Source organism: Trichechus manatus, unplaced genomic scaffold (genome assembly GCF_000243295.1).
Source record: "Trichechus manatus latirostris isolate Lorelei unplaced genomic scaffold, TriManLat1.0 scaffold00065, whole genome shotgun sequence".
NCBI lineage: Eukaryota > Metazoa > Chordata > Mammalia > Sirenia > Trichechidae > Trichechus > Trichechus manatus.
Window position 1 is genome coordinate 13400401 of NW_004444001.1, and position 20388 is coordinate 13420788.

The following is a 20388-nucleotide window of genomic DNA, read 5'->3' on the forward strand; positions in this document are numbered from 1 at the left end:
CCCTCCTGATTTTGGTTTTTATGGATCATGTTAGTTCAATATTGAACTTCTGTTTAACCACAACTCCTATGTCTCATTTCCTATGAGTTATCAAGAGAGGTCACCCATTCTTAAACTTGCACAATTATTTATTAAACTTAAGTGCAGGGCTTTAATTGTAATGCAGATTAATTTTATCACTGTGGTCTCTGTCCATTGTTTCAGCCCGACTAGATATTTCTGGTTAGTGGTCTTGAACAGAGTGAGCAGTCTTAGATCCAGACAGAAGACCCAGACTCAAGCTTGACTCTACAGATTTGCAATAGGGCCTGAAGCAAGTTCCTTAGCCTTTGTAAGCCCCTTTTCTTATTTGTAAAATGAGGACAATAACAGTACCTATTTTGTCTATCACTTTGTCATACTGTGGTGGCTCATGTGTTGCTATAACGCTAGAAGGTATGCCACCAGTATTTCAAATACCACCAAGGTCACCCATGGTGAACAGGTTTTAGCAGAACTTCCAGATTAAGATAGACTAGGAAGAAAGGCCTGGTGATCTACTTCTAAAATTTAGCCAATGAAAACCTTATGGATCACAACAGAACAATGTCTGACTTGTTTGCTTTGGACATGCTATCATGAGGGATCAATTGCTAGAGGATAACATCATATTTGGGGAAGTAGAGGGCCAGCAAGGGTGAGGGAGAGCCTAACTGAGACTGATTGGCACAATAGGTACAATGATGGACTTGAACATGCTGACAATTGTGAGGATGATGCAGGACCAAGCCAGGTTTCATTCTGTTGTACATAAGGTCACCCTGAGTCAGCATCAACTCAACGGCAGCTAATAATAAGTTTTGTAAGATAGTTATGAGGATTCAATAAGATAATGTACAAAGAACTTCCTAAAGCACAGAGCTCTGTGTAAATGTGGGTTATTAATAAAAACCATCCCTCAAGCTATGAATAATCTATAAACTTATGAATCAAATTGCTGCTTCATTCATATCCTTGTTTTCTACTCCCACATAAACGAAGTGACAGTGCCGAAATCCCCTGGGAGGAAAAAAATCTGTGTACCCCATTCCCATCTATGACCCATTCTAGCTTTTTTTTGGTAAAGAATTCCTACCTTCTGTCCACAAAAGAAGAGGGGAAACCTGGCATGGGAACCAGTGAAATCAAATACAAGAGTGGTTCTCTAGAAACCAACCAAGTACAACTGGATGAAACCAGAAAACGCCTTTAATGTTGCTGACGTGGCTGGCAGTGTCCAGACAGGGCATCCCGGTTGCAATTTCTCACCGAAAGAGGAACTCAAAATTGCTGAGGTTCTGGCCAGTGGAATTCTGTAGAAGCAGGGCTCCCAACCTAAGGAGAACACATGACGAATACTTCATTCATCCCACCAACATGAGTACTCACCCTGCCTCACTGCCAGGAAAGCTTCTGAGTTACTTGGGGGTTACTTGGGGGCAACGAGCTTTCCTACAGCATCTTGTGAATTTGTATAGGCCCGCATGAGTGGTGCATTTCCTACATGAAAATGAGTGAGAAGAATATACTACAAGGCCTGTTCATTACCTACCCTTCTTCATCCTACCTCACCACCTCGCAAACTGCATTTCTTAAGATAGGGACAATCTTGAAAACAGGAACCTCAGCTTTAACCCAGAAGGTTAGGAAATGTTTGGGAATCTTCACTAGACGCCTCCTCTGTGAACCCCCAGACACCTCTCCAGACACACACCTTTGCTAATTTGCATGTTTTACATATTAAAAAGGCTGAGGTTTTTAGAAGACACATAATTTTCCAAGAGACTAAGCAGAGTTATAACTTAAGCACACATACAAGGCAAGAAAATTAAGGATTAAACACTCTCAAACGACTCAAGTAACAAACACCTAATATTTATTAATAAATTAGTACACTTGAAGGCATTTTTCTGATATCAGTCCCTCACCACTACCCACAAACCCCCACCCACACAAAGGTAGTCCTCACCACCCTTGCGTTAGAATCTCAAAACTGAGCATTAGACGGTATGTTTATAAATGTGAGCATAGTTGCAAATATATCAGACAGAGTTCTTACAGCTGCAGCCATTTTTAATTAAAGTGATTGAATGATGACGTAAACCCACCAAGACCCAGGTCTTGAGGACAGACTGGACCTATTTGACTATGTGTGTATAAAAAACATCTTTTAAAGCGAAGCTGGGCAAATTCTCTATGGAAAAGGTGCCACTGGGATTCACTTTTGACTTTCCAAAGTGCAGCAATATATTCCAGAACAGCTCGATCCCTAAAGGATGAAGGTCAAATTCTTTTGTGGCCTCGTTGGTAAGCCACTTAAATAGAAAGTTCTGATGGCTTGAGGATTTCATTTCTCCAGCCCAGAGCATATTAGCATAAGAGAAGCACAAGTAATCAAGCATTCTACATGGTGTCCAGGTGAAAACCATACAATCAGCAACAGTGTGGTCAAGTTTCAGCCATGAATATACAACAAGACATTAGAAGGATAACTCAAAATCTAATCGCATTACAGTAACTCAGTGGGGTCTTAAATTTTCTTAACCCTTTAGAAAATCTGTAAATGAAAAATAATAATGATGATAGTAGTAATACTTAAAACAAAATAGTAGGTGTGGATGTTGAGACAGGAAGACTGCTTACAGAATTCACATGATGTCATTACACTTTAAGAACCTCACAATCCAGTATGCAGGAAAAGTCACACTGCGTTAGAGTAAGTTAAGTGAACTTAAAGTGCACAGAACAATTTTGAAAACATATAAGAAGGCAAAACAGAGAAATATGGAACTTAAAAAAAAAACTTTAGTGGTGGGTATTTGCAACAGTTACACCTTGAAAATGGCTTATAAACTAACTTGCCAGAAGAGTTTTTTTAAAAAAAAAGAACTCAAACACTGGCCATATATTCTGTTAAACACACACACACACACACACACACACACACACCAAAAAACAAAAGGAAAAACTAAAACAATAAAACCACCCTGCCACTAAATTGAGCAATATTCCAGAGGGCAGTATCCCTAGTGTTCTACAATAGGTCAGGAAGATGGCTATAAACAGAGTCCAGGAGGGTCTGGCTGGCTTCCTGGCTCTTGACTCCAATGATCTCAAATAGCCGGTCCAGTTTGTCCTCAGCCTGGGGAATCTCTTCAATCACCCGCAACTCCTCAGGATTCAGGATGTGGAGCATGTCATCAAAGATAGGCTGCAAGTCACAGGGGTCCAGGCGTACCTGCCGCAACACTGTGTCCTTCTTTTCTGAAGAGGGGAGAGGCAAGGGACAGGGATAGCTGTAAGTGACTGTACAGGATGCGGGGGAAGAGTGACATCTACCCTTTCCCCAAGCCTATTCCTTCCTCACCTGCCCTCTCTCCCAAATGATGAGGTAATCTCTGGTTCACTTTAAACAATAGGAGAGATTTTTTGTTTGCAATATGCACATAAGATAACAAGATTTGCCTAACAGAGAACAGACAAGGATCTGCTTGGACATCTGCATTAACATGACCTTTACCTAGATTTAAATGCTTTCTTCTAAATTCTCCTAAAAACTCAGAGCGGAAATTCTGAAATACCTAAAGAAGCTTGAAAAAACAACAGAAATTTTACTTCTTTCCCCAACTGTAATACATTTACTAAACAAAGATATGGATCAGCCCATCCCTTTTCCAAATGATCAGAAATTCCAAGTTAAACGTAGTCTGCTTTCTGATTACATTTTTTAAAACCAAATTGCTAAGAGTGAGTGAAAACACAAAAGAAAAGAGCTGCTTCATGGGTCATACCTTACACTGGGGTGAGGCATTATAACTTTCATTATTATTATAAAGGTTTCTTTAAATGTAACATAGTAAGTAACAGAATGTAAACTAGAATATAAATATTTATATAAATACAAGATAAACCAGCCATAAGTCGATTCCAACTCATAGCGACCCTATAGACAGAGTAGAATTGCCCCATAAGGTTTCCAAGGATCGGCTGGTGGATTAGAACTGCCGACCTTTTGGTTAGCAGCTGAGCTCTTAACCACTGTGCCACCAGGGCTCCAAATATAAAATAGATTAATATAAATATGCAAAGTATATAAAATATAGACATGTAAAATATAACATATTTTATGCAATGTAAAAACATATAAAATAACCCTTTCACAGAATATAACTAGAAATACTCAAACTAGGAAATTTCTAAGAAACATCTTTCATCAGTATGAGTATGCTGATTTTTCACCCTGCCATTAGAAATTGAATGTGGTGAGTTATTTACTAAATGTACCAATCCATATATTTTTTTAAAGCATTGTCATTTGCAACCTAACTTAACAGAGGAAATTTTAGGAGCAATTTAAGTCACTAAAACCTGTACTTCAATTGTTGAATGGGAACCTACACTGCTGTGTAAACCTCCCCTAAAACACAAAATTATTAAAAAAAAAACACCAAAAACCTGTACTTCAGACCCAAGACAGGTTATACTTCAAATCTTTGGATTCAGCAAGTCTGGTAAATTATTTTCAAAAAACCTGCCGGACTACATTTTCTCAACACTTCCCTGAAACATACTGGATAGCATCATGAAGATAAAGGGTGACTAATACTCCTCGACGAGGCTAGCTCTCAGCCAGGCGTTTCTAGCCATGTCCTCACTGGCCAATGACTGTGGTTTCTCCCAGGCCAGCCTCAGCTTGCGCTTTCTGGGCAGGTCATTCAAATGGCCCAACTACAGTAAGACAGGGGAAAGGGCAGGGAGAAATCGCCAGAGGATGTTTCATGGTAGGTGGAAAGAATGCGAATTGTGCCTTCCTGCTGTGAGCCCTTCCTGTGTGCCCATCCCTCAGGGTGCCCATCCCTCAGAGTGCCCATCCCTCAGAGTGCCCATCCCTCAGAGTGCCCATCCCTCAGAGTGCCCATCCCTCAGAGTGCCCATCCCTCAGTCCGTCCTGCAAATGCTGTGTGTACCTTTGGTAATAAAGGAGCCAGTCCTGCTCAGCGCGGAGGAACCGCTGGATGTGGAGTCACAGCGAAGAAGTGGCTCGGACTCATCCACAAAGAAGCCCTTGTTCTTATCCTGGGGGGAAGGCTCCACCGTCAGGAGGGTGGAATTCTCAAGTTTTGTGTTGGGGCTGGGGATGGGGCTCGGGCTAAGTGGGCCGGGGCTGGTCGGGAGGGCCAGTTTGTCAGTTTCCAGCTGTGGGAGGAGGGAACAAGAAAAAAAAAAAAATTTTAATTATATACTTTGAAAGTTATAGAGAGGGAAAAAACCCACAATGAAATCAAAACCCTTCTTTAGACACTACTTTTTGTTCCACTTAATATTTTTATATATAAATCCTCACATTTCAACGGTCCATAACTTAGTTATGTTATTGCTAGACACATACATATACACATCCATATTGTAAAATCCTTCAAAAATATATATGAGGGTATGTATGAGCATTAAAAAATAGTTAGGAAGCATATACACCAAGCACTGGTTACCTCAGAGAAGTGGACCTGGACACGGATGTGTGGATGCCCACCTTAAAATATAATTTTGTAAAGCTGGAAGGGGACTTAGGTATTATCTGGTATATTCCCCTCTCTTTACAGATAAGGAAACCTATCTTAAAAGTGAAGACACTTTCTTATTTAAGCGCTTTCAACCAGTAAATGTCAGAACTAAGACTAGATCCTGAGTTTCCTGATACCCATTTCTAACTAGCTCAGTAATGAAATAAAACTGCTTAAAATAATTAAAAACAGGAGAACACTGGAGACAAAAGTCACTGGGAAGGGACACTGAGGATCATCCCACTGAAGTCAGTGTCTCTGTTCTGAGAATATAATAGAGACTGGAAGCTTGCATTCTGGAGTAGGGAGCAGAGAGGTAAAGAAAAAGTAAGCAAACAAAATAAGATGCTTTCAGATGGAGACAGCTTCATTACCACTCTGACTGGTGTGTAGAGAATGAATGTTAGGGAGGCAAGATTCAAAGCAGGGAGACCAGTTACCATACTCCCATAGCAGACAAAGGTCCCTGAGTGGCAAATGGTTTGCATTCAGCTATTAACCTAAAGATTGGTGGTTTGGACCCATCCAGCAGCACTGTTGAAGAAAGGCCTGATGATCTGCATCTGAAAAAGTTATAGCCTAGAAAACCCTATGGAGCAATTCTACTCTGTAATACTTGTAACCATGAATCAGAATCGACTGGAATACAACGGGTTTGGTTTTTCTATAGTAGCCAAGGAGTTCCTGAGGGGTAAACAAAAGGTTGGAGGTTCGAGTCCACTCAGAGGTGCCTTGGAAGAAAGGTCTAGCTATGCACTTATGAAAAAATTAATCATTGAAAACACTATGGAGCACAGTTCTACTCTGATACATATGAGATTGTCATGGCAACTGACTTTTACAGCAGCCAAGTGAGGTATGATTCTAGCTTGTACCAGGGGTATACAGTAGAGATGGGGAGAAGTGGTAGGTGATATCACACCCATTTTACAGATGAGACAATTGAGGCCCAAAGAAAGCACACAGCTACTGGGGGAAATCCAGTGCTCAACTCAAGTCTGCTTGACATCTCTATTTTGCCGCCTCTTTTGAAGACTAACTTTAGAGCTCTGGCAGGCATTTGTGGCATCTCTTAGTCCATTGACTTTACCTGCTTATTTGCTCTTCCAACGTGGATAAAAATGTAGGGGCCAGGTGGCCAGATCATACAGGGCAGGGTTCAGGGAATGATGTGCACCTCCCCGAGCTGTTCAATCATCACATTTTAGAACGCTTATCACTTTACTAGCATACTTAAAGTGAAATGTTTTCAACCTCTTCAACCAGGAAGAATTAGACTAGCATTTCAAAGGATTACCGTGGATGGTTAGATAAGGCACAAATACAACTGCCTCTTTTACAGTTTAAGGCCTGAGAAATTCTTGCAACTGAGCAACTGATTCAAATTCTGAAGACCACTGGTTACTAATGTTCCAACAGTGTTTTTCCTCTGTACTACCACCCACACCCTGCTTCCGCTTCCAATGTAAATTTAAGACTTGGATAACATGCATTCCCAGCAGCCCCCTCCTGATCCAGGGACAACTTTTACATATATACTTTTAAGATTTTAATTCAATAGGCCCTGGCATGCACCACTCCTCCGTGAAAATGCACATGGCCATTCATGCCAACACACATTTCTTATTCACTCAATGAGACAAAGAGCACTTGTCTACACTCTGGTTCTCAGGGACATTATACTGGAAGACATGGTCAGTCAATATAGTGCACTGTTCTTGCTTAAAAAAGAAATTCCCACCCACAAATCACATGCCAATAGACCACAAGAAGTCCACCCACCTTATTTCCTGAGCTCTATTAATTCAAAATTTTAAGTATTTTAATTTTTTCCACTATTGCCAAAGGGCTCCTATCAGTAGAAATTAAGCATATGAGTTCCAACATAATTTGGAAAGACAGAATGTTGAACTGATGATCTCCTGTGATTATCGATAATGAGTCAGGTAAATATGAACATGCCCCTAGGAATGGTTTTAGCATCCCCACAATGAAACTACCAACCACAGCTAAAGCCAGAGACCATCCGACAATCATCCTATCTAGAAAATCAGCTCAGCTTTAGTATAGGTATCCCTCACTTTGTGTAAGAGTAGCTGGTTGCATTCCAGATTTATCTGAAGTTATTTTGTGGTTTTTCTCCCCATGGGGGAAAAAACTGCTCCCAGAAACTTACTCCTTTCCTTTAATATTGACTCCTCCTTTGCCTTAATATTTATACAATGTCCATTAAAGCAGATTTATAACATTGCAACCCTATTAGCATTGTGTTACCTGTAATATCTCTAATCAGAAAATTGAATTATTGGGATATGTAGAATAAATAAATTCTCTATTTTATTAATTCTGAAAATTCATGTTTCAGTGTTCCGAGTTGCTAGTGAATGAAGAACATCTATAGTAAGATTTAGATCCAAAAACCAGATTCCCATAGAAAAGGGTCTTCTATAAAAAGCTTTGAGCATAAAGTTATCAAGATATTCACAAAATAGATCACGAGTAACTTACTTTATTCCTTATGTCTCTTTGAGCTTTCCAAATTATCTACACGGACATATTAACTTTCACAACTAGAAAAGCAATAAATGTTATTTTTAAGAGCCACCACTGATAGGAATATTTTCCTTCTGCTAACTTGCAATGTGGCTGCAGCAGCTCTTGTTTATACTGGTAGTCAAGAAATAGGATAGTTCGAAGATCGCCTACACTGCTGACTCCTCTCTGTACTTTTGTTAAGTGTTCATGAACCCAGAAGTGTTATAACCACCAGTTTATTGCAGGGAGGCAGATATTAAGACTTTAAAGAAAGGCCTCTTGGATAACTTGGCCCAACAAGGCAATGTGTCCACCAGACATTTGGAGCCCTGAAACTTAAAAAGTACAGTTCTTTTTGCTTTATAGGCATGAGGTAATCATGCTAACTTGGAAGACTTACTTGAGAAATGAGGTAGAGACAGTAAGACAGATCAAAAGAGGAGGGGGCAGGGGCAATGAGGTGAGAATTCCCCAAGCAGCCAAACACAGTACAGTATGGTTCTACTGAATGAATTGGAGAGAAGCAAAAGTGGACAAACGAGTCCCAAATGTCCTTCTGATTAGTTTCCAAGCAAGTACACTTGGTCCTTCCAGATACTGTATTTATTAGTCCAATCAGATAAGGGAAGGGAGATAAGTGGTTTACCTTACTCAGCCTCTGGATCATGCCTATAGCTTGGCTGCTGACCTGACTATTTTCCTTTCTGATTGCTACTACCACTGACTACAAGGAACCATCCAAATGGATTTGGTGAATAGGATATTGCTTGAAATTTGTGGGTTTGAGTATCTCTAGGCTACAGAGACTTGTGGCAGTGTTTACAAGAACAATGATTTAACTTGTACTTGGATTGTACTGGAATGATCCACGGCCCTCATCTTTTCTCCTTTCCCCACTTCCAGCTGTGTCCTTGCCAGTCCTTCACCCCCACCCAACCAGAGTTCTAAAACTAAAGTGCCCGCTCTGGAGTCCTCAACCAAATCACAACCCGAAACTATTTTTTAGTGTCAAATTGAAAAATCACTTCCATATTGACTGGCCTTCCCTACAGATGATACACTGTGGAAGTGTTTCCCCAGCCCAGGGTATGGCGGAGCCATGAACAGAAATGGAAAATCTTCCCAATCCTCATTCATGGCAGGAGTGGTATAGCAATTAAACAAGATTTTGAGACATCTACTTTTCTTCTCCCCTATAATGTAGTAGAGTCCCTTGGGTTGTGCAAATGGCTAACATGCTTGGCTGCTAACTGAAAAGTTGGAGGTTGGAGTCTACCCAAAGGTGCCTCAGAAGAAGGGTCTGGTGATCTACTTCCAAAAAACTAGCCACTGGAAACCCTATGGAACACAGTTTTACTCTGACACACATGGGGTCATCATGAGTAGGAACAGACTTGATATAACTGGGTTTATTTGTTTGTTTATAATGCAGCAGCATTCACGGATGTACTACGCATGCAGGCGTGGGCCAAGGACCCCAGCAGCAGAAGCCATCTTTTCAACATGAATTTCATGTTCACCACAGTCCACTCCTAAAAGTCAAAGTCATGAAAATCCTGGAAAATCATTGCAAGGGAAGAAAGGAGACCTGCCACTAACTAGCTGCGTGGTCTGAAGAAACCGCTTCCTGTCTCAGACCTGCTTCCTCATTTCCAAACTAGAAAGGTTAGACTAGGTCACCCCTAAGTTCCTTCAGTTCAGATGATGTCTGATTTAGTGTTTGTCTTATCTAATGCTATTTCATTCTTCTAGCTGTCTGTACATCTGACTTCCTTTGTCTTTCCAAGTCACCCCACCTGGCCCACTCAACTAAAATTTACCACCGAGTTATTTTCAATTACTATCCGATTACAATCTCCCTGTGTTTGCACAATCTGTTTTCACAAAACTAATTAACAACTCTGATGCATCAGTGACCCCCTGAAACAAAGCATTAATCACCCAGTCTGGATGTTCCTTGCCAGGCTATTATAACAGTTCAACTTAACCCATCAGCTCCTGGCATCACTGGACTGGTTTCATCAGGCCCTTTTCAAGAAAGGAAGAAAGAAAAAAAAAAAGAGTTCTATGTTCATTTGGAAACCCTTGGTGGTGTAATGGTTAAGAGCTACAGCTGCTAACCAAAAGGTTGGCAGTTCGAATCCACCAGGCGCTCGTTGGAAACTATGGGGCAGGTCTACTCTGTCCTGTATGGTCGCTATGAGTCAGAATCGACTCAGCGGGAATGGGTTTGGTTTTTGGTTTATGTTAGATTTGTGAAAATCTGGATCACCTTAATAATGGTTCTTAAAAGCACATTTCCTAACTCCAATGGAAACTACTTGCTATTCCACCTGAGCTGATCACCTTTTTACTGGGATCCAGTAAACAAAAGGAGGCTTTTAGAAATAAGCCATTATCGATATTGTGGTAAATGAATCAGCATAAATTATCTAGAACCCATATTTTGGTGAGGCAGCTTTGATTAGTTCCATTTTACAGGTAAGAAAACCGAAATTCAAACAGGTTTAAGTAATTTGTCCAAGGTCACAGAGCCAGGATTCAAGACCAGGCCTGTCTCACTTCAAAGTTATTATCTTTGGTGAGCCATGTCACCTCCCTGTATGGGCCCATTGCTTAGGGAAACTGACAAACCCCGTAAACTGGACGGTCCCTGGGTGATGTAAATGGTTTGTGCTTGACTACTAACTTAAAGGTTGGAGGTTGGAACCCACCCAGTGACACTGCGGAAGAAAGGCCTGGTGATGTGCTTTCATAAAGATTGCAGTCAAGAAAACACTATGGAGCAGTTCTATTCTGTAACACATGGGGTGGCTATGAGTCAGAATCAATTCAATGGCAATAGGTTTGGTTTTGATTTTATATAGACATTTAAGGTTAGACTCTGGAAAAAAAAAGCTACTCTCTTTGCCATATAAGTATCTCTTGGTATCCAAATCTATTTGGTGTCTATATTTACAGAATAAGATTCCAGAACAACAAGCAATGCTTTGTTATCCAAATCTATTTGGTTCTAGCATTTTAGATATAAACGGAAGTTCAGATAATGAGGGTTAGCAAACCTATCTCAAAAACTTTATCTGAATTTATCCAATTCCTAGTTCAGATACTGAAGAATATCTGTACACAGTGATTTTGTTCTTAAAAAATAAAACAAATACACCACCTTTACAAGAAAGGGAAAAGGTAGGAATCCTTAAAGTCCCAGATGATAGAAGACAATAACTTTTAGGTTACTTTTTAGAGTGTGAATTATTGTTAAGTCCAATCCAGCATAAAGGGACTGGGCAAAAATAACCCAAATTTACTCAGCAAGTTTTGTTTTTTTTTTTGGGCAAGCAAAAAGAAAAGCTTAAGAGGCAGAGAAAAATGCTGATTTCTAAATCTTCAAAAGAAGGGTTATCAGCTATAAGAAATTTGGGAAAATGGTAATATCTTGGAAATGGGTTTATGGGTGTTTGTTATGCTGTGCTTTCAACTTTTCTTTGTTTCCAAAGTCTTTCAAAACAGTTAGGAAAAAATAAATAAAAGGGTTAAGAGCCAAGTAACCTTAAGATAAAAATTCCCCTAACTTTCCCTAGGCTTCTGATTGTTTAGCCAAAGCCCTTTTTTTTCTTTCCTGCTTTCCTCTTCTCCTGCCCAGCCCAGACCACAGGGGAGGGAGGCAAGGAGGTGCTTCCATTGCATAAGTAGGGAACAGTGCTCACGCTGAAATGTAAGTCATCAATTGCCAAGTAGACATCCTGGATCCAGATCTGGCGTCTAGTCTAGACCTCCCTGAGGTCACTGTGGCCATGGGATGGAAGCAGACACAGGAGCATGACGCCAAGGTGCTCTGCTCAGCCTCCCTGGGGGCTCCTGTGCCAGACCAAGGAAGTGGCAGAGCCCAGTGAACGCTGAGCCATAAGCTGCCCAGGGGAGCTGGGAGCAAAGGGTACAGCCTGCGGAACTCACCCACCATCGGGAGGATCTCAGGATTAACTTGGCTGAAAAATTCCAAAACCAATGGGAAATTATTTTACAAGACACCCACCACCTTATATCTGTTCAAGAACAGGATAATGGAAGGATTTTTGTTTCAATTGCAACCTTAAGACTACATTTAAACTTTAGCCCAGGTTAACTGGCCTTGGTGTGTTTCTCCCTCATGTACCCCAACCCAAACTGAGGTAGTTGCTACAGTCATGTTTATGTCATCTGCTAATTCTGGTAATTTCTAAGAGTTAATTTCAAAATTGAACCCCGAAGATGACAAATCCTCCCACGGTTAAGTCGAGGTGTCATTGGCCAATCCTTGCCCTAAGCAGAATTTCTCCTTTCCTAGGTGCACAAGGGAAAAGCCACAGGAAGCCACAAGCAGCGCTGCACGAAGCTGCCAAAGCTGGTAAGAACCAGCTGGCTCAGGAGGGAGGAAGGGCGTGCATATACCACCCAGCTGCTGGCATGTGTGTCTGCAAGCTGTCCGGGCTGCTGACATCAACCATAGTGCTATTGCAGCCCTGAGCTGACTCACTGACTAGCTTTCTCAAAAAGGGGAATGGGGATACTAAGTAAGTGGGCTCTTTTGGTTGAGCTGAGGCCTACTCACATTTTAATACAACGCTGAGCCTTGTAGGAGCTCAGCTCCATCTATACATTAGATCATGCTCTGTTGGAGATTACTAGGATTTTTCTAAACTTTGCTCATGAGGTCTGTTGGGAAGCTTTGCCCACAAGAAAGCCTTCGGACAATTCTAGTCTAAGTTGGAAATGGCTCAACAGCACACAACAACAACCATGAAAAAAAATGGTGCACGAACCTTATAAGCTTGCCTTGAGACAGTGTGGAGGATAGAAAGTAATTTTATAGGAAACTTAAGGTAAGAAGGCTCATCTTTGTGATCCAAGTTTTTTGAACTTGCCCGATTTGATTATATTCCACGAAACAAGCCTGTTGCCATCAAGTCGATTCCGACTCATACAGACCATATAGGACAGAGTAGAACTTCACCCCTGCCCCCGTAGGGTTTCCAAGGAGAGCCTGGTGGATTCGAACTGCCAACCTTTTTGGTTAGCAGCCGTAGCTATATAACTACTGCACCACCAGGACTTCTTGATTAGATTAGCATCGCTTAATAAATCCATTAGTCGGATTCATACAGTTAGAATACACACAGTACACAATTACAAAGGTACAAAAGGGGATACAGTGAAAAATACTTCTCCCTCCAACCTCTGACTTCCAGCTACCTGTTTCCTTGTTCCCCTCCGGGTGGCCGTTACTGTTAACAACTCCTTATGTTCTCCTCAAGAGATAGTCTATCTTATACCAAGAAATAGGCATATATATTCTCCACCCTAACCCAATTTTTTTTTACACAAATGTGTCAGCACATTGTATGCAATGTTCTGAACGTTGTTTTTTTTTTTTTAAGCAATTCTTGAGATGAGTACATAAAGCGCTGACTCACTCCTTTGACAAGTGCATACTGTTTCACTGTATGGATGGATGTTCCATAACTTATGAAACCAGTTCCCTACTGAAGGGCATTTGTGTTGCTTCTACTCTTTTGCTGTTACAAATGATGCTACAATGAATACTCTCGTACTTGCATCGTTCTGCATGTATATGGGGACTACCAAAACCAGAAAACCAAACCCATTGCCATCAAGTCAATTCCAACTCATAGTGACCCTATAGGACAGAGTAGAACTGCCCCATAGGGTTTCCAAGGAGCGGCTGGTGGATTCAAACTGCTGACCTTTTGGTTCAGAGCCAACCTCTTAACCACTGTGCCACCAGGTCTCAGGCAGTATATAGTCCTAGAAGTGGAATCAAGGGTCAATCTATGTATACTTTGGTAGATACTGCCAGGTTGACCTCCACAGGGGTCGGATTGATTTACATATCCAACAGCACTAGACTCAGTTCCTCTTCCCAATACCCTCACAACACAAGTGTGCTATTTCTCAATATCCTCACAACACAAGTGTGCCAACATACCTTTTCCTCTTTGTCAATGTGAGAAGTTAAAATGGTATCTCACTACAGGTTTTAATTTGAATTTTTCTTATTATGAGTGGGTTAAAAAATGTTTAAGAGCCTTCAGTATTTCCTTTTCTATGAACTGTCTTATTCACACACTGCCCATTTTTCTAGCAGGTTGTTAGGTATCTTTCTTAATTAAATTGAAAAAGCTCTTCATATTTTAAGGACGTTAATCCTATGTTGTAAACAATTCCTCCCAGTAATTGTTTTGTCTTTTGATATGTGTGTGGTATTTTCTGGCTTGTATATTTACTAAGTTGTTGAAATTTGTCTTCCCTCTGTGTTTTATACCATTCTTAGAGAAGACTTACCTACTTTCATGATTATAAAAACAAAACACCTTCCCCAGGTTTTTTTCTAGTACTTTTTTAGTAATAAGTCATTTTAACTGTTGGTAATTCCATCTTATGCCCTGATAAATCAAAGGTCCCTCTGGAACTTTTTTTTTTTTTTTTTTTTTTAATTTTTTAATTGGAAAATCAGGAGTGATTATTCTCTCTCCCAAGGAAGTGGTAAAGAATAAGCAAGTAAAATACTGAAATTAACTACTGTATAAAAAAACCTGTTGCTGATCATGGCACAATTCCTCCTCAGTTAGTTCACCTACTATTGGCACTTGCTCTATAACAGATCAATTTAGTCACGGTCTCACAAACATAGGGAAGAGAGGTTAGGTTAGAACTGGAAGCTATTAAGCTTTATCTAGATAGAGGTTTTGGCTTAAAAATAGTGCCTTCGACTGGTTCAAAATGGTTTAGTCATGGCCAATGAAGCAAAACCAGAAAAGACCCAAATTTTTACAATTTGGGTGATTTGGAATGATAATCAAAACAGGAAAAATTACAGGTCGAAGCCCTGTAATGGGAGACTCGGAATAGGCAAAGTGAGCACCTTTTAGAAGCCTGAGGCATGAGACTAGATTATTGGCAGGACTGTTGAGAGCAACACACATTCAAAGTGACATGGTCGGCTGCCATCTTTGAGTGCGACACCATTGTTTCTGACACGAGCAAGAGATCTGGTTGCTATGCAACATGTATGCTGCCCTTGTTTTCTGAGAGAGAGATTAGGTTTCTAGCAGGGTTTTGACCTGTCATTTTTCCTGTTTTGGTTATCAGTCCAGTTCACTCAACTTTCAAAAATGCCGGTCTGTTCCAGTTTCGCTTCCTTGGCCATGACTGAACCAGGGAGAACTGGTTGGAAGCCCGGCTTAAAAAAATAAAGTTAAAAATATGTTTGATACTTGAAGGCATAAATAGGCTTCTTCTCATAATATTGATTTTGATTTCTTCCCAATGCCATCCACTAATAGACTTAGTCTTTTCTAAATTTTGAGATACTGTGTCTCAGGAAAAAATAAAAGCTCACGTCAATCCCTTTAAATAGCAACTTTACAGAATATAGTCTAAAGTTTGGCTCTCATATTACCCCTCCTATAAAATTATCAGCTCCTTGAGGGCAGATTCCCTGTGTGTGTTCATATAGAATCTCCAGTGGTTGGTACAGGGCTCAATACATAATGGTGGTCAATTAATGTTTGTTAAATAAATTGCCTGTATTATACACTCTTATCCTTAAAGGTTATAATTGTTTTTAAAAAATGTGTGTGTTAGGGAGAGGAGTACCTCACTGTCAAGACCCCAAGAATCTGTTTCCCAGACTTTTCTCCTCACAACCTGTATACTTCGAGCTCAACTACTGCATTTCATTAATTCTAAGACCTTTTTACACCCCACATTTTAATATCTCTGAAATAAGGATAAAACTTACAACTATAATTGGCAGTGTTTTTATTTCTTACTGGCACATATAATAATGGTACCGCTTACAACTGGCATGGTATTGAATGAAACACAGTAATAAATCTTAATTTTAATACCTACCTACACCTCTCAGACAGGTTGCGAGTTGAAATCAACTCAACGGCACCTAACAACAATACCACCACCTCTCAGAAGCTTGCTAAATAAGCACAGATGTAAAGCACCCAGACAGTGCTTGGGACACATACATGCATGTTGGTTCCCTTTCTCTTTGATGTACATTTCTTGAAAGGAGGGTGGTATTATAGGAGCCCTGGTGGTGCAGTGGTTAAGTGCTCAACTGCTAAGCCAAAGGTTGGCAGTTCGAACCTACAAGCTGCTCTGCAGGAGAAAGATGTGGCAGTCTGCTTCCATAAAGATTAGAGCTTCGGAAACCCTGTGGGCCAGTTCTACTCTGCCCTATAGGGTTGCTATGAGTTGGAATCGACTCAATAGCAATAAGTATAGGGTGGTATTACTTGCTCTCAAGTCAAAAAAGAATGTGGAATTCAAATTCAAACACAGAAAGGAAATTAGTAGCTAAGGTTTAGTCAGCTCCCTACATTACAAGTGCAGGACTTGGGAATTTTACACTCATTATCTGCAGTCCTCCCAGGTCCTTACAAGGCTGCTATGGACAAAGTCAAATTCTTGGATTTGCCAGTCCCTTCTTTTAGGTCTTGGGGATTCAGAGTTCAAACTCCAGCAGTGGACATGAGGTAGAGTATGGCAACCTTATTCCTGTACTGTGAATATTGCAGAGTAGTTAAAAGGTTTCTAAAAAGCTCATTACTGAGCAAAACAAAACAAGATGCTAAGTAAAAGAGACATCCTTGCCGCAGTGAAGAATCAGGTGGGGCTCCCAAGGCAGAAAACAAACGGGAAAATCTTTGGGAGGAGGCCACAAGATAGTGTGTTTTGTGGTTGTTAATCTGCTCTCTCGAAGGAAATAACAGTCTGGTTTTTTAAAAATGACTTTCAAAGGGACAAACGTATATCTGCTCTAGTTTTCTGTGTATTTTTTGGTATGTCGAGTACCCTTGTCTTCTGATGCTATCTTATAATTCCTTGTACACACTTCTATTATAGCTTATTCTACTGAATTGTAATTATTTGCACATGTGTCTTCATCTCAGCAAGTCAGCTATTGAAAGGCAAGGACTACCTTCCTTCTTTACATAGTGCCAGGCACATAGCTGGTGCTCTACAAAAGGTTTTTGACTAATTTAATGAAATCTCAGAATAAGTGATAAGTATGACACCTGATAAGTACAAGACCCTCAATGAGATGGATTGACACAGTGGCTGCAACAATGGGCTGAAGTATAACAATGATTGTGAGGATGGCACAGGACCAGGCAGTGTTTCATTCTGTTGCACATAGGGTTGCTATGAGTCAGAACTGACTTGATGGCACCCAACAACAACAACAACATAACATCTGACTCACTATGAGTTGGAATTGACTCGACGGCAATGGGTAATGGGACAACACCTGAAATGCCATTAAAAACCCAAAGCCTTGGTCATTGACATCACTCCTTTGTGCATAATGTCCACTTGAAACACAGGCATCACTAGAGGTACCTGGGTCTGTTGTATGTCAGCAGTCTCTTTGTAACGTCCTCTCTCCTCATCACCTCAGAGATTCCCCAGAGCCTGCACTCGTATCCTGCAAATTAAGTAACTTGACCTTTAATGACCCACTGTGCTGTGGTAACACAGCCCAAGACACAGGCTAGGTACACGCAAGATGTTAGGTACCTTACATCTTAAGGTCTTAGGACAATAATCCATATTTTCTAAGAGACGTTCAACTGGCAAATTAAAGACAAAGACTAATTTGAATAGCTAAAAAGCAAACAACAGTTAAATGTACAGCTGGCATTTGCCTCAAACTCACTCTCACTATATTATATTTCTGAAAATAGCTGGTCTCATACCCATAGATAAGGACAGCTGCATCCTAGAGCTGGTAAGCAAAAAATCAGTAACTGTAGTCCCTTCTGCAGCAGAAGCAGGAACACTGTCCTCGCCAAAATAGAAGGCCCAGTGCTTCTCTCACTGTTGGGATCTCCCAGTTAATAATACAGAGCAAAGCCACCCAGTCTCCAATACAGAATCTCAGTATAAACCAGAGAGAGAATGAGAACAAAGAAAGTTGAAAAGAGGCAGGGAGGGACAAAGAGAGAGAAAAATCTGTCCCATGGTTCTAGAAAAATTTAAGATGCCCTAATAAACAATCAAGGAGACTTGGTGGTGCAGTGGTTAAGTGCTCGGCTGCAAACTGAAAACTCAGCAGTTCAAACCCACAAGCTGCTCCTCAGGAGAAAGACCTGGTGATCTGCTTCTGTTAAGATGACAGCCTAGGAAATCCTATGGTACAGTTCTACTCTGTCCTATAGGGTTGCTGTGAGTTGGAATCTACTTGAGGGCACACAACAACAACAAAGAACAACAAACAATCGGGAGTCCCTTGGTGCAGTAAATGGTTAAGCACTTGGCTACTAACTGGTTCTAACTGGTTGGAACCCACCCAGAGGCACCTCAGAAGACAGGCCTGGAGATCTGCTTCCGGAAGTTCATAGCTATGAATGTCCTATGGAGCACAGTGCTACTTTGCAACACATGGGGCGAATTGGAATGACTTGACAGCAACTGGTTTTAGTTTGTCAACAAACAGTCATTCTACAACATAAAAGTAAACAACAACAAAAGCATTGGTTCCAGGTCTACCAGTTGCTCCACTACAGTATAGTTTTAATCTGCTTAATCTTACAGGAGGAGGGAAGGAGGGATAAGGGGTATACCATGGCTATTCGGCTACCTAACTCCTTGATCAACAGCAATTCTTTGAAAGGAAAATCTAGAAATTCGGGTGCTCAATCTTGGTTCTCTTTTCCTAATAGCCACTGAGGGAACACACCATGGTCTTTACACATCCATAATCTTTACTTCCTCACGAAAGAAAATAACCCAGCCAGCCTAGGAAACTTCACATGGGTAGTAAGGAGTAAATATTTACAAATAGCTGGGATTTCTAGTTCTTGGGCAAGGAACCCAGTTAGCAACCCTCCTGCTTGAAGTAGTCCTGGAATTGGAAGAACCTCCCCACCATAGATTAAGTGACCCTAGGTGTTTGGTATTTAAAGGATCCATTATGTGTATGAGTTGGAGCTCATTAGGAATAGCCTTCTGTCATGGATTGAACTGTGTTCCCCCAAAATAGATGTTTATTTGGCTAGACCATGATTTCCAGTATTGTGTGATTGTTTACCACTTTGTCATCTGATGTGATTGTCCTTTGTGTTGTAAATCCTATGATGTTAATGAGGCAGGATCAGAGGCAGTTATGTTAATGAGGCAGGACTCAGTCTATAAGATTAGGTTGTGTTTTAAGCCAATCTCTTGAGATATAAAAGAAAGAAGCAAGCAGAGAGACAAGGAGAACTCATACCACCAAGAAACAAGAGCCAAGAGAATAGCGCATCCTTTGGACCCGGGGTCCCTGCACTGAGAAGCTCCTTGACTGGGGAAGATTGATGACAAGGACCTTCCCCTAAAGCTGACAGAGAGAGAAGGCCTTCTCCTGGGGCTGGCACCCTGAGTTCGGATTATAGCCTCCTAGACTGTGACAGAATAAATTTCTCTTTGTTAAAGCCATTCACTTTTGGTATTTCTGTTACAGCAGCACTAGATAACTAAGATGCCTTCCATCTCTCTAGCCTCTAGAATCTGGAAATAATAGTAAATGTTTGCCAAGAGCTTACTGTGGGTCACATGCACCTAATTCTCATAACAACCCAAAGGATAGGCACTAACGTTACTCCCATTAACTAATGAAGAAACTGAGGCAGAGAGGCTAAGTACTGTAATTTACCAAAAGTCCCCAAAGTGATTATACTGGCAGGAAAGGAATTTAACCTGGCACACATCTCCACACTGATGTTCCAATTTAGAGCATTAATGGCTGCTTAGTTCTCTATTCAGCACATTCTTCCTTCTCACCCTCTTGGATTTATGCCTTTAGATTATATAAATGTGTGTAAATTTCTCCCATTCAACTGTAGGCTTCCTCAAGGGCACTGGCTTTGTCTTACTCATCTTTGCATTGCTCAAAGTGACTGGTATAATATTTTGCACATAATTTGTTACATAAAATAGATTTTTTAGAAAGAAATCCCATCACCTCCTTTGCTGTTTAGCAGGGGAAGCTTAAACCCAGGCTAAAAAGAAGGGGACAAAAGCTCACTCTTTCGTCAAATTTGCCTGAGATTCCTCAGAAGAGTCACACTTGAGTTACAGGGAGAGGTTACATATTCCAGAGAAAAGAACATACACAGATGCAAAGCAAATATGCATCTGGCCACGTAAACTCTTCTGGACCATACTCAGCCTTCCAGTTTTGTTCAAGCTAAAGTATAGTTAGCTTGGAATGCTTCCT

General features: G+C 40.7%; 1 protein-coding gene across 1 annotated transcript in view; it reads right to left on the reverse strand.

Annotated features, from left to right (window-relative positions):
- Window positions 1-1877: 1877 nt before the first annotated feature.
- Window positions 1878-20388, reverse strand: part of TNFRSF21 (TNF receptor superfamily member 21) — a 77590-nt gene continuing 59079 nt past the window's right edge. The window contains exons 5-6 of the mRNA XM_004379534.2: window positions 4986-5214; window positions 1878-3282 (exon numbers count right to left, since the gene is read on the reverse strand). Of these exons, the coding sequence (XP_004379591.1) occupies window positions 3053-3282; window positions 4986-5214 (459 nt within the window). The 3' untranslated portion in view covers window positions 1878-3052. The remainder of the gene's footprint in view (window positions 3283-4985; window positions 5215-20388) is intronic.